Genomic DNA, 14,180 nt, shown 5'->3' on the forward strand with positions numbered 1-14,180 from the left:
CACGTCCTGGTGTAGAGACCACTCGGTCCCTATCACCTGATCCCGACCGGCGTTGAGCGTGTCTGCTACTTACATTCCTCTTCCCTGGTAATGTAGCATGCCGACAGCTCTATTGAGTGTGCCTCGGCCCACTCGTGCACCTGCCGAGTCAACTGGTACAACGGAGAGCACTAGGCCCCCCTGTTTGTTGACGTAGGGCCACTACCGTGGTGTTGTCGCACATCAACACCACTGAGTGTCCCCATCAAGGCGGTCTGGAACTCTTGGAGAGCGAGGAACGCTGCCTTGAGTTCCAGTACATTGATGTGAAGGTGCTTGTCGTTCTCGTCCCACCCTCCTGAAGTCAGCAACTCCTCCAGGTGTGCGCCCCATCCCTCGGTCGATGCGTCTGAGAACAGCTGCATGTCCGGGGGGGGAGTGCGCAGAGGCACTCCTCTTAAGAGGTTCCTGTCGTCCAGCCACCAGGCTAGGTCCTGCCTCACCTCCGGTGTCAGTGACACTGGAAAGCTTGGGGGATCCGTCGCCTGTGACCAACTCTCCTTTAGTCTCCACTGAAGAGACCGCAGGTGAAGACGCCCGTGAGGGACTAACTTCTCGAGTGACGACAGGTGTCCGATCACGACTTGCCATCGCTGAGCTACCTGTTCCTGCCGAGACAGGAACTGGTTGGCTGCCTCCCTGAATCTGCTGATCCGCGAGTCTGCGGGGAAGACTCGCCCTGCTACCGTGTCGATCAGCATACCCAGGTACTTCATCCTCTGCTTGGGCTCGAGATCGGACTTTTCGAAGTTCACAACGATCCCCAGATCGCGACAGAACTCGAGCAGTCGATCCCTGTCCTGTAGCAACTGCGAGCGGGAGCTCGCCAGGACTAACCAATCGTCGAGATACCTCATCAGACGTATCCCGTGCGAATGGGCCCAAGCAGACACCAGAGTGAACACTCGCGTGAACACCTGTGGGGCGGTTGAGAGACCGAAGCAAAGTGCCCTGAAATGACAATTTGTCTAAAATTGCATTTTTCCTAACTATACAAACCTGAGGTCCTTTTACAATAGGAAGGTACTAGCGGCAGCTGGATAGGTCGTAAGCTTTCGAACAAGGGGTTCGGTAGTTAACTGCTTGTCCGACAGGCGCGCGCGCGCGACTGGGAGGTAAACAAATCACTTTTGCTTTTGGCCCAAGCAAAAACTGCAGAGTGAGGGGTGGCATGAGGTGGGGCTATGTGTAAAAGGACCTCAGGTTTGTATAGTTAGGAAAAATGCAATTTTAGACAAATTGTCATTTGTTCCGACACGGCATACAAACCTTCGGTCCTTTTACAATAGGAAGACTCACTTCTTGGTGGGAGGAATCTGAGTCTTTTGTGAACAGACTGGTGTTCGCCCAACCTTGGAAGCCTCCCTGGTCGTAAGAGCGAGGGAGGGATCCAAGCCTCTGTCCGATTGATCGGGGTGTGCACCGCAGGATCAATGGTCAGACCTCTGGACCGAGTACTAAGAGAGAGGCATGCGTATCTCTTCGTACCAGCAATGTAAGAACTTGTTCCTGTACAGGAGCAAATATAAAGTCATGGGGTTTGACTCTTGTAGGCATCCACTTCCCCCCCTTGTAGAAGGAAGTGGTGGATATTCTGCTCCTATCCCTAGTGAAAGGGATAGGATGGGGCTCTGTCATATAGCTCACCTGCATCTCGTCCTCAATCCAGCGTATGTGACGACCGTGGCCCTCTGCCCACAGGTAGAGGAGGAGGAAAAGATGGGAAGAGAGAGCCAGTCACTCACTCACTCACACATCCATCCACAGTCACACCAGGACTCGATGCTGTTCAGCCTGCGAGGGTCTGGGTTAGCTACACAACTTGTTGAGCAGCCACCACGGGTCCCAAGGAAAAGGTATCCAAGGACCTGTGGGCAATATCCCGAAGGTAGAAGGACGTAAAGGTAGTCTGGTTAGACCAGACCCCTGCCTTCAGGACCTGCGCCACGGAGAAGTTCTTACGAAACGCCAACGAGGGGCCAATACTTCTGACTTCGTGAGCTCTCGGACGGACGTACGGATGTCCGTCACTACCATTAGCCTCATTACGCCCTCCTGATGACCTCACGCAGCCAGAATGAAAGAGTGTTCTTGGATACTTCTTTCTTGGTTACCCCGGTGCTAACGAAGAGGCGTCGACACTCAGGCCTGAGGTGTCGAGTTTTCTTCAGATAGCGCCGTAGCGCCCTCACAGGACAAAGCAGCATCTCATCCGCATCATTATCGGTGAAGTCCATTAGGGAGGGAATCGTGAATGACTCGAACCTGTCGTCAGGGATCGACGGTTTCTGAGTCTTCGCAACGAAGTTCGGGACGAAATCGAGCGTCACGGATCCCCATCCCCTGGAATGTCGTACATCATAGGAAAGACCATGAAGTTCCCCTACTCTCTTCGCCGATGCCCAGGGCCAGCAAGAAGAGGGTCTTGAGGGTCAGATCCCTGTCTGACGACTCCCGGAGTGGCTCGAACGGTGTTTCGAGTCAGAACTCCTAAGGACGAGATTCACGTACCCACGCAGGGGGCCTGAGTTCCCTGGGTGGGCAAGACCTTTCGAAGCTTCTCATAAGCAAGGAGATCTCGAACGAGTTTCGAGATGTCCAACCCCCCTCAGTTTCAGGACGAGCGCCAAGGCGGCTCTGTATCCTTTGACTGTGGGGACTGAGAGGAGCTTCTCTCGGCGAAGAAAAACGAGGAAATCCGCTACCTGCTGAAGAGTGGCTCTGAGAGGAGATAGACCCCGTCTACGACACCAACCACAGAAGACGGCCCACTTCCCCTGGTACACAGCTGCAGAGGACTGACGGACGTTTCCAGCCATCTCTGTTGCTGCGCTACGAGAAAAGCCTCTCGTTCGCAAGAGATGGTGGATAAACAGCCAGCCGTGAAGACGTAGGGACTGGACTGCTCGGTGGTACCGCTTCGACTGTGGCTGGCGAGAAGGTTGTGCCAAGGGGGAATCTCTCTCGGTTCTCCTGCTGAGAAGAGCCAGCAGGTCCGGATACCAAATGGCCTGTGGCCATTTGGGAGCCACCAGGATCATCCTGAGATTCGGGGTGACCAGTGCTCGACTGATCACCTTGCGAATCAGGCTGAACGGGGGAAAGGCATAGGCGAAGAGGTTGTCCCACGGGTGTTGAAGAGCGTCCTCTGCAGCTGCCCCATGGGTCCGGCACGGCCCGAGAAGAACACCTGGAGCTTCCTGTTGTGCCGGGTGGCGAACAGATCCACGACTGGTCGCCCACAGGTCGAAGAGCCTTTCCGCCACGTCCTGGTGTAGAGACCATTCGGTCCCTATCACCTGATCCCGACGGCTGAGCGTGTCTGCTACTACATTCCTCTTCCCTGGAATGTAGCGTGCCGACAGCTCTATTGAGTGTGCCTGAGCCACTCGTGCACCTGCCGAGTCAACTGGTACAACGGGAGAGACACTAGGCCCCCCTGTTTGTTGACGTAAGCCACCACCGTGTTGTTCGCACATCAACACCACTGAGTGTCCCATCAAGCGGTCCTGAAACTCTTGGAGAGCGAGAAACGCTGCCTTGAGTTCCAGTACATTGATGTGAAGGTGCTTGTCGTTCTCGTCCCCACACTTCTGAAGTCAGCAACTCCTCCAGGTGTGCGCCCCATCCCTCGGTCGATGCGTCTGAGAAACAGTTGCATGTCCGGGGGGGGAGTGCGGAGAGGCACTCCTCTTAAGAGTTCCTGTCGTCCAGCCACCAGGCTAGGTCCTGCCTCACCTCCTGTGTCAGTGACACTGGAAAGCTTGGGGATCCGTCGCCTGCGACCAACTCTCCTTTAGTCTCCACTGAAGAGACCGCAGGTGAAGACGCCCGTGAGGGGACTAACTTCTCGAGTGACGACAGGTGTCCGATCACGACTTGCCATCGCTGAGCTACCTGTTCCTGCCGAGACAGGAACTGGTTGGCTGCCTCCCTGAATCTGCTGATCCGCGAGTCTGCGGGGAAGACTCGCCCTGCTACCGTGTCGATCAGCATACCCAGGTACTTCATCCTCTGCTTGGGCTCGAGATCGGACTTCTCGAAGTTCACCACGATCCCCAGATCGTGACAGAACTCGAGCAGTCGATCCCTGTCCTGTAGCAACTGCGAGCGGGGAGCTCGCCAGGACACTAACCAATCGTCGAGATACCTCATCAGACGTATCCCGTGCGAATGGGCCCAAACAGACACCAGAGTGAGAACACCTGTGGGGCGGTTGAGAGACCGAAGCACAGTGCCGCCCAGAACTGGTACACCGTCCCGTCGAGGATGAAGCAGGAGGTACTTTCTGGAGGACTGAATAAATGGGTATTTGGGAATACGCATCCTCAAGTCCACTGAAAGCATGAAATCGTTCTTCTCCCTGATGGAGTCGAGCACTGAGCGTGCCGTCTCCATCGTGAAAACGGGTCTGGCGAACAAACCGGTTCAGGGGAGAGAGATCTATCACCGGGCCGGGCGCCAGCCTCCCGTTAGACTTTTCCACCAGGTGAAGAGTCGACTGTAAAACAGCCCGGTTGACTGATCCGTGACGATCCTCTACAGCTCTCTTGCTCAGCATGGTCTTGATCTCCTGTCTCAGTGCTACGATCCTTCGATGACCTGGAACGTACGACTGCTGTTGGACCGGGTTGGAGGTGAGGGGTGGCCGAGATTCGAAGGGTAATAGATATCCCTCCCGAAGGACATCTACAATCCAGGTCTCGGCGCCGTAGCGCTGCCAAGTTGCCCAATGGCTGGCCAGGCACCCCCCCACTTCCGGCAGCAGGTGAGGGGGAACGCGTCCGTCCCTAGCGTTTCCCCCCTTTCTTCGACTTCTTCCCAGAGCCTCCACGGATGAGGAGGGCTGGGAGGAGGGCTGGTTACGGCTCCCACCCCTTGCCAGAAGTCGAAGAAGACAGAGTCATTCCTCGGGGCTTCGACGCAGCAAACCGTCTTAGCCGTCGATGGAAGCGCTAGCCGAGCTCTTAGACTTGGCCGCAGTCCGAGGTTGCCAGAAGCCTTCGAGACTGCCTGGTGAACCAGACGGTCACTGTCGTCAGTGCGCCGTCTGTCCACCGCAGCGTCCACCATCTCTCCTGGGAAGAGAGACGTGGAACTCCGTAAAGGTCCGTTGCGAAGTCCCTAACGCCGCTTCACGCCGGCCCGCCCTGGAAACCCGAGTAAGGACAGCGTCCCTTCGTCGGAGGAGAACCAGGTTGGCCCACAGGTTCACCGTCAGGTGGGCAAGGAAGGAGATGGCTCTTCCCCCAGACTGGCAAATTCTCCTGAAGGCCGAGTCATCTTCGGGAGAAATTCCCCCGGAGTTGGCTGCGACCTTAGATACTGTGAGGGACCACAGATCTAGCCAGGAGACGGCCTGAAAGCTGCCATGGCGGTGTAGATTCCAGCCGAGTGCCTCTTGCTGCGAGAACCACAGGTTCTCGGACAGGAGCTGTTGCAGAGACACACCCCGGAGTCAGCCTAGCTAACTCCGGGTTCACCTGTTTCTTGGCATCGGGTCTTCAGATGGCACGTAAAACCGCCGCTGTCCGTAGCAGAGGAGGTGGAAGCAGCTTGCTCGACCTGCCAGACTTGAGTGAACGTCTTGTCCGGAGACAAGCGATTCAACCTGGTCCTGCTCCCGAAGGAGCAGGGCGACCAGCGGAAGAACCCCCCGTCTCACCAGAGCGCGACGGGCCCTTAGAAGTTCCCGCAAGGAGACTTCTTAGGGGGGGGGGAGGCGACCTTCTTCTTCTTGAGGCGGGGGAGCCTTAGAAGAAGAAGGAGAAGAGGCGGCAGACGACGACGACGACGAAGAAGACGATGAAGACGACGACGACACCTTCCTCCTCTTCTTCTTCTTCTTCGTCAACCTCCTCAGGACCGACGTCAGGTCTGTCATCCAGGACGGAGCCGGGGCTGCTGTTGCCGAAGCAACAGGGCCCGGACGTACCTGTCCGAACAGACCAGCATCGGAGCAAGAGCCGGCGCCAGGAACAGGAACAACATCAGCAGGTGCGAGCATCACAGGAACGGCAGACGAGACAGCAGGAGCAGGTACAGGGACAGCAGCGGTGGTCACGGCAGGTACGGCAGACTGTGTGGGCGGTCCAGATGGGCGAACCAGCGGCACAGACGTCCTAGGTACCGGATGGGGGGCGGTGGGAGGTCCAGGGGCGAGCTCTTCGGGCACATGAAGTCCGGTCCGCGGCAGCACGGCAAAACCCAGGTGGCGGCATCACACTCCCCCGAGTTACGGCGACTGGCCCCTGCACCGATGTAGTAGGTGTTACAGAGACCGCGTGCTGGGTGTACACCAGGTGAGGAGGTGAAGCGTAGCGGGAGTTGTAAGGGTCGTGGTGGTGGTCGTGACCGTTGCATGGGTGACCGCCACGGAGCCAGCGAGATGATAGAGCAGCCCCTGGACAACTCGGCACGCCCTGCAGCCCCAACGATGCCCACACCTGTCCGAGGTCATCCTTCGCGGCAACCGCACCTGAGGAGGCAAAAGTCGGGTGATTAGAAGGATCCTCTACCCGCTCGCGCGAAGACGAACGGATAGAGGACCCAGAGTACAACTCTACGTCAGGGTATCTAGCGCCCGTCCTCCACCACGCGACACGTCAGGAGAGGAGAGGACCTTAGACACCCCCCCCGAAGGGGAAGGCGCGAGACGTGGAAGTTGAGCGGGCGGCAGGAAAGAAGACGAAGTGTCCGTCACCAAAGGAGTCGCGGGAGAGCTTTCCGACGACTCCTTTGCAGGCCTTCGCTTCTTCCTGCCCTCATACAAAGGTCCACTGCGCCTACCGACCATTCATTACACACATCACACGGGCTCGGCTCGGGTGCATTCGCGCCCCCGACACGAGCACACAAAAATATGAGGGTCAATCTCCGGGAACGATCGGAACTTCCCGCATTTACGCCCTTCGATACCCGGGCAAAGTCTCCGTGGGGTAGCGAGGCGAGGAGATTCCATCATAAATAGATAATTGATTGAAGCAATTAATATGAAAAGAGAGAATGATTGTACTTACAATAACTCTTTCATACACAATTACAACCAAATACTCAGAACCAAGCAACGACGAGAAGCGGGCAGAGAGCGTCGAACACACACGTCCATACCACTGCGAGGCCGAAAGCAAAAGTGGTTTGTTTACCTCCCAGTCGCGCGCAGCGCGCCTGTCGGACAAGCAGTTAACTACCGAACCCCTTGTTCGAAAGCTTACGACCTATCCAGCTGCCGCTAGTACCTTCCTATTGTAAAAGGACCGAAGGTTTGTATGCCGTGTCGGAACAACTGGTACAACCGTCCCGCCCCCGAGGATGAGCGGATTTTGGTACTTTCTGGAGGACTGAATGAATGGTATTTGGAAATACGCATCCTTCAAGTCCACTGAAAGCATGAAATCGTTCTCCCTGATGGAGTCGAGCACTGAACGTGCCGTCTCCATCGTGAACCGGGTCTGGCGAACAAAACCGGTTCAGAGGAGAGAGATCTATCACCGGGCGCCAGCCTCCCGTAGACTTTTCCACCAGGAAGAGTCGACTGTAAAAGCCCGGTGACTGATCCGTGACGATTTCTACAGCTCTCTTGCTCAGCATGGTCTTGATCTCCTGTCTCAATGCTACGTCCTTCGATGACCCTGGAACGTACGACTGCTGTTGGACCGGGTTGGAGGTGAGGGGTGGCCGAGGATTCGAAGGGTAATAGATATCCCTCCCGAAGGACATCTACAATCCAGGTCTCGGCGCCGTAGCGCTGCCAAGTTGCCCAATGGCTGGCCATGGGCAACCTCCCCCCCCACTTGCCCGGCAGCAGGTGAGGGGGAGGGGGACAACGCCGTCCCTAGCGTTTCCCCCCTTTCTTCGACTTCTTCCCAGAGCCTCCACGGGAGGAGGAGGGCTGGAGGAGGGCTGGTTACGGCTCCCCTTTGTAGAAGTCGAAGAAGACAGAGTCTTCCCCGGGGCTTCGACGCAGCTAACCGTCTTAGACCACCGAGGAAGCGCTAGCCGAGCTCTTTGACTTGGCCGCAGTCCGAGGCTGCCCAGAAGCCTTCGAGACTGCCTGGTGAACCAGACGGTCATGTCGTCAGTGCGCCGTCTGTCCACCGCAGCGTCCACCATCTCTCCTGGGAAGAGAGACGTGGAACTCCGTAAAGGTCCGTTGCGAAGTCCCAACGCCGCTTCACGCCCGGCCGCCCTGGAAACCCGAGTAAGGACAGCGTCCCTACGTCGGAGAACCAGGTTGGCCCACAGGTTCACCGTCTGTGGGCAAGGAAGGAGATGGCTCTTCCCCCAGATGGCAAAAGTATCCTAAAGGCCAGAGTCATCTTCGGGAGAAATTCCCCCGGAGTTGGCTGCGACCTTAGATACTGTGAGGGACCACAGATCTAACCAGGAGACGGCCTGGAAAGCTGCCATGGCAGTAGATTCCAGGCGAGTGCCTCTTGATGCGAGAACCATAGGTTCTCGGACAGGAGCTGCTGCAGAGACACACCCGGAGTCAGCCTGGCTAACTCCGGGTTCACCTGTTTGGGCGGCATCGGGTCCTCAGATGGCACGTAAAAACGCCGCTGTCGCAGCAGAGGAGGTGGAAGTGGCTTGCTCGACCTGCCAGGACTTGAGAGAACCGTCTTGCCCGGAGACAAAGCGATTCTACCTGGTCCAGCACTGAGTCGGCAAGCTCGGAACGCGGCAAACCCACCGTCGGTCTGGGTTCCCTCTTCGGGCCCCAGAACGACTCGAGCCGGGACGTGGGCTCGGATGGTGGGAGCGGCGATCCTTCCGCGAGGTCGTTGTGCTGACGAATCAGCGCAATAACCTCGGCAAAGTTCCTCTGGATCTCAGGAGTGACTGCGTCCTGCGGAGTCGGACCATCCAGTCCCTCAAACAGGAGCATCTCCCGAGACCCTCCTCCCTCGAGGGAGGAGGAACAGCGACAGACCCCTCTCGGTCTCCTCCAACCACTTGTGCATACGACCTGGCTGGTCCGAGAACCATGCCTGGTACGTAGGACGACGTGGTGGGATCCTGAGGGGCGCACCCCTCACGATCACTCCTCAATACCTCGCCCCTCCCGGTGTAACCCGAGGAGGTTGAAGGTATGGGAGAGGCAGACCTGACGCTCCCTCCTCGCTCGCTGGCAGAACCAGTGGGCTTGGAAGATGCAGGCGATCGTCAACCCGCGGTGGCGATCGAGCTGCAGGCCTAGTCGAGCCGTCTCGCTGTGGAGAACGGCTGGACCGAGAACAGCGGCCCCGGGTCTCGTGTATCAGAGGAGCTGGTGCTGGTTTGCCGTACACGATCGCTCTCTGTGAGAGTGACGGTCAGGCGACCGGCGAGCTCCACTGTCACGGTGAGACCGGTGCGTATCCTCACGGCGCGTCACGTCGCTGGTACCAGCCGTGGCTGCGCCGGCGAACGGGGAAAGGGGGGGACCTCTTCCCAGCCTCAGCCCGTGGCCGGTCATGGACCGTCACGTCCGCCCGGGTAGCCAGCTGCTCGCCGCGAGAGCGAGAGCTGGTCTGGTGAGAGTCGCGTGAGGCGGCTGTCACCAGTCTTCCGCTCCGTTGCCGTGAACCTGACGCTGAGCTGGCTCAGAGGTCTGGTTCCTAGCTGCACGGTCGCTGGTAGCGCGTACACATCGGTACCTCTCGCGAACGAGAGGCCGAGACGGATCCTGCTGCCGTGGTCGAACCACTAACAGCAGGTGAGGAAGTGCCGGTATTAGCCGGCACTCCTCTGGTCCCCGTAGTCTTCTTCCTTGCGGAAGAAGAGACGGGTCCTGCCCCCGAAGGAGCAGGGTGACCAGCGGAAGAACCCCCCGTCTCACCAGAGCGAGACGGGCCCTTAGAAGTTCCCGAAGGACACTTCTTGGGGGGGGGGGGGAGGCGACCTTCTTCTTCTTAGGCGGGGGAGCCTTAAGAAGAAGAAGGGGAAGAGGCGGCAGACGACGACGACGACGAAGAAGACGATGAAGACGACGACGACACCTTCCTCCTCTCTTCTTCTTCTTCGTCAAACCTCCTCAGGACCGATGTCAGATCTGTCATCCAGAGCGGAGCCAGGGCTGCTGTTGCCGAAGCAACAGGGCCCGGACGCACCTGTCCGAACAGATCAGCATCGGGAGCAGCGGTGCCAGGAACAGGAACAACGTCAGCAGGTGCAGGCATCACAGGAACAGCAGTGGAGACGGCAGGAGCAGGTACAGGAACGGCAGCAGTGGTCGGTACGTCACGTCCGTGAACAGCGGCTGGGTAGGTACGGCAGGTACGGCAGGCTGTACAGGCGGTCCAGGTGGACGGACCAGCAGCACAGACATCCTTGGTACTGGTGGGAGGTCCAGGGGCGAGCTCTTCAGGCACACGAAGTCCCGGTCGCGGCAGCACGGCAAACCCAAGCGCGGCATCACACTCCCCCGTGGTACGGCGACTGGCCCCTGCACCGATGTAGTGGTGTGACAGAGACCGCGTGCGGTGTGTACACCAGGTGAGGAGGTGAAGCATAGCCAGGCGTTGTAAGGGTCGTGGTGGTGGTCGTAACCGTAGCATGCGTGACCGCCACAGAGCCAGCGAGATGGTAGAGCAGCCCCTGGACACTCGGCACGCCCTGCAGACCCAACGATGCCCACACTGTCCCGAGGTCGTTCCTTCGCGGCAACCGCACCTGAGGAAGCAAAAGTTGGGTGATTAGCAGGATCCTCTACCCGCGTCGCACGAAGACGAACGGATAGAGGACCCAGAGTACAACTCGACATCGGGTATCTAGCGCCTCCTCCACACTCGACAGGTCGGGTGAGGAGAAGGACCTAGAACACCCCTCCCGAAGGGGAAGGCGCCAAACGTGGGAGCTGAGCGGGCGGCAGGAAAGAAGACGAAGTGTCCGTAACAAAGGAGTCGCGGAGAGCTTTCCGACGACTCCTTTGCAGGCCTTCGCTTCTTCCTGCCTTCGTACAAAGCCAAAACCCACTGCGCCTCCGACCAATTAGAACATACTTCACAGGGCTCGGCTCGGGTGCATTCGCGCCCCCGACACCGAGCGCACAAAATATGTGGATCAATTTCCGGGAATGAGCGGAACTTTCCGCATTTACGCCCTTCGGTACCCGGGCATAGTCTCCGGGGGGTAGCGAGGCGTGGAGATTCCATTATTGATCAATTCACAAATGAAGAAATAAGAGAGGAAATGATTGTACTTGCAAATGATTCACACACAAACACAACCAAATACTCATGAAAGCAAACGACGAGAAGCGGGCAGAGAGCGTCGAACACACACGTCCACTCGCTGTGAGGCCGAAAGCAAAAGTGATTTGTTTACCTCCCAGTCGCGCGCGCGCGCCTGTCGACAAGCAGTTAACTACCGAACCCTTGTTCGAAAGCTTACGACCTATCCAGCTGCCGCTAGTACCTTTCCTATTGTAAAAGGACCGAGGTTTGTATGCCGTGTCGGAACAATCACAACTTTGGGAATTCAGATCTGTGGTTTCATGATTCATGCACGAAACTCAACATAACCTAACGGAGTGGAGTGTTACCTACCTAGTAGGTAGTAACTCCTAGTGTGACGTCATCGCCCCCTTTGAGAGCTAGCCAATCACAACCGTGCAGTGGGCGGGGCTTAGCTGCAAAGCTGGCTGGACTCTGCTATAGGACTACCAAAGCTAGGCATAGGCTATAGCCTAGTAGGCTACAAATACCTGACTGCCGTACCTTACCCACCTACTACCTATAAAAAGTACCCAGTGGGGTAGATCTAGGAAATAGCTAACTCTGTGTAAGATATTTCTTTGGAAATTACGGTTACCTACATAGTATTTGGGTTGCTTATTATGGATTTGCCGTTATTTTTGGGGGGTCGACTGTAATTTAACCAAGGGGCCAGTGCTACCTAGCTAAACACGGAGAAATACATTTGACGACCCAATCTCTGGTGGGTGTCGTATTCGCGGGGGCGTTCCTTGCAGTCACAGTGCGGAGTTATTCCCTAGAATTACCCCCAGTAGCCAACGACTATGCTAAGTAAAATATGTAAGATTATTAAAGGAAAACGGCTGGACAAGGCCTTGTTTTACGGTAATCCTGGCATAGGCCTCAGCTGAGGACTTTAGGCCTAGTCGCTATCTAGGCCTATATTATTTTAACGAAAAGGGTAAATGTCACCTTCTATTCATACTTACACTCATGGTGAAATTACGGAGATGCTTTCAAATACCACAAAAATCAAAATAGGTCGAGGCAATTCTATAATGTTCTGTATGTTGTGACTGTCACTAAATAGTGAGTGAGTCACGAATATGTAGTGTTTCTCTTCCGGATCTGAGATGTAAAGTGTCAACTATTTTTTATTATTATTAATTATTATATTATTATTGTAAACTCCAGCGATCCCTTTCGGGGTATGAAAGTCTATTAAAGAAATATAAAATTACTAAAGATATATGAAAGATGACGTACAAAGCCAACATACTTAGTCAATAGATTCAAATGCCTTACCCTAGCTAATTGAAAAAATTCAAGGACTAATATGTGCATTTGCGCCTACAAAAAATAAGAAACTAGTTTCAAACTATTATAATTCTTGTGCAATGTCCTAAATGTGCAGGATAGATGATAGATCACTAGGAGATGACTTATTCTACTGGTGTTAGAACCGACATACCTATAGTTTATACGTCATCCCCAATAATGTTTTAAATATCATTTAAGTGTCGATTCTCATTTTTCTGTTTGTTGAAACAGCTACTGTGATAAAGCTCTTTTGCTTTTAAAAGTGACGTTATAGGTATGGCTAAACGCTGACCCGATAAGAGCGGTATCTATATTGACTTTCCGGTGCCAATGGCAATTATCACTTCACTTTGGTTTTATGTAGCTACAGCTCTCAACAGGGATGATTCTCTCTGGCGGGCCCTTGTACGTTTTCAAAATAAGCTAGGGCTTCTTATATTGTCTTCTACAGTTTTCTTGTCAGTATCATAGCTCTTGCAGAATAGGAGTCTTTCGATATTGTTTAGATTTGCTTTCTTCTTGTATGATCTTCATTTCAGGTGATATTTTGTTGTATAGTAGTCCTAGAAGATTATTAGTCAAACTTGACATTTCTTTATATCTATCTATCTATCTATCTATCTATCTATCTATCTATCTATCTATCTATCTATCTATCTATCTATCTAATATATAGATATATATATATATATATATATATATATAAACTGGCACTTAATTGTCATCATAATATTTTGTTTAGTATCACTATGGCCTTTCTGTACACAATTTTTATACTTTAAGGTAGCGTCTCCAACCTTTGAACTTCATGAACCACTAATGTATAATTTTAAAATTTAGGCGGACCCACTACATAAATCTTTAAAAATTAAATATATTCGTTTGTATAATAATAATAACCAGAAAACATTTATTCTAGTAATATGAAGTACACCTATTGAAGTTATAGTTTAATTATTACAAAAAGATGAAAATTTGATGTTTCAAGCCGAGATCCAATTTTTATTGCTACATTACCCTAAAATGCTAAATCTAGCATTAAAAATACTAAATTGCCAACACAGGGCTCTCTGTCTTCTGTGCAATTTGTATCAGGGTTGCCTGAAGAGGAATAAGAAAATATAAAAATTGAAATAATGTCCCAATTTTTCTGCGGACCATCAAAATTTTTTTATGGACCACCGGTTGGCGACCGCTGCTTTAAGGTGTTGCAAGCACATTCGTTTGATTTGTGATTTTCACCACATCTAGGGCAGACTTGGTCATTTCTACAATTTCCTGACATTTATAGCATAGATAGGGCATGTAACACTTGTATACTTTGCATCGGCTATAAAGTGTATGCAATTTGTCACCACTATCATAGATATAGCCTTTCGTATTTGTAGTGATATAGTGCATATATTTGTCATCTTTGGGTTTCATTTCCTTGACAATTTTCAGGTCATCATTTTCATGAATGAAATTACATATCCAGGAATTTTTCTTTACAATGTTATTATTGACAATGTCATCTTCATCCTTCGGGACATATACATTTATTTTTGGGTTTAAGTTTACATTTCTCATTCACTGATTTATTGCTGATTTCCTGAATCCTCTTTTGCCTTTTCTAGGTTTTCCCCGTCTTGAAATCTTACAAAT

General features: G+C 53.6%; 2 protein-coding genes across 5 annotated transcripts in view; one reads left to right on the plus strand and one right to left on the minus strand.

The window, feature by feature from the left end:
- Positions 1-12,357, minus strand: part of LOC135226259 (peflin-like) — a 92,743-nt gene extending 80,386 nt beyond the window's left edge. Inside the window, exon 1 of one of the 4 annotated variants that reach the window (XM_064265701.1) lies at positions 12,206-12,357. In XM_064265701.1, the coding sequence (XP_064121771.1) occupies positions 12,206-12,211 (6 nt within the window). In that variant the 5' untranslated portion in view covers positions 12,212-12,357. The remainder of the gene's footprint in view (positions 1-12,205) is intronic. The other 3 variants (XM_064265712.1, XM_064265717.1, XM_064265707.1) reach the window with 3 other exon arrangements.
- The window catches only part of LOC135226282 (mediator of RNA polymerase II transcription subunit 30-like), a 642,192-nt gene that overhangs the window by 568,660 nt on the left and 59,352 nt on the right, over positions 1-14,180 (plus strand). The window lies entirely within an intron of this gene.

This window comes from Macrobrachium nipponense, chromosome 20 (genome assembly GCF_015104395.2).
Source record: "Macrobrachium nipponense isolate FS-2020 chromosome 20, ASM1510439v2, whole genome shotgun sequence".
NCBI classification, from domain to species: Eukaryota; Metazoa; Arthropoda; class Malacostraca; order Decapoda; family Palaemonidae; genus Macrobrachium; species Macrobrachium nipponense.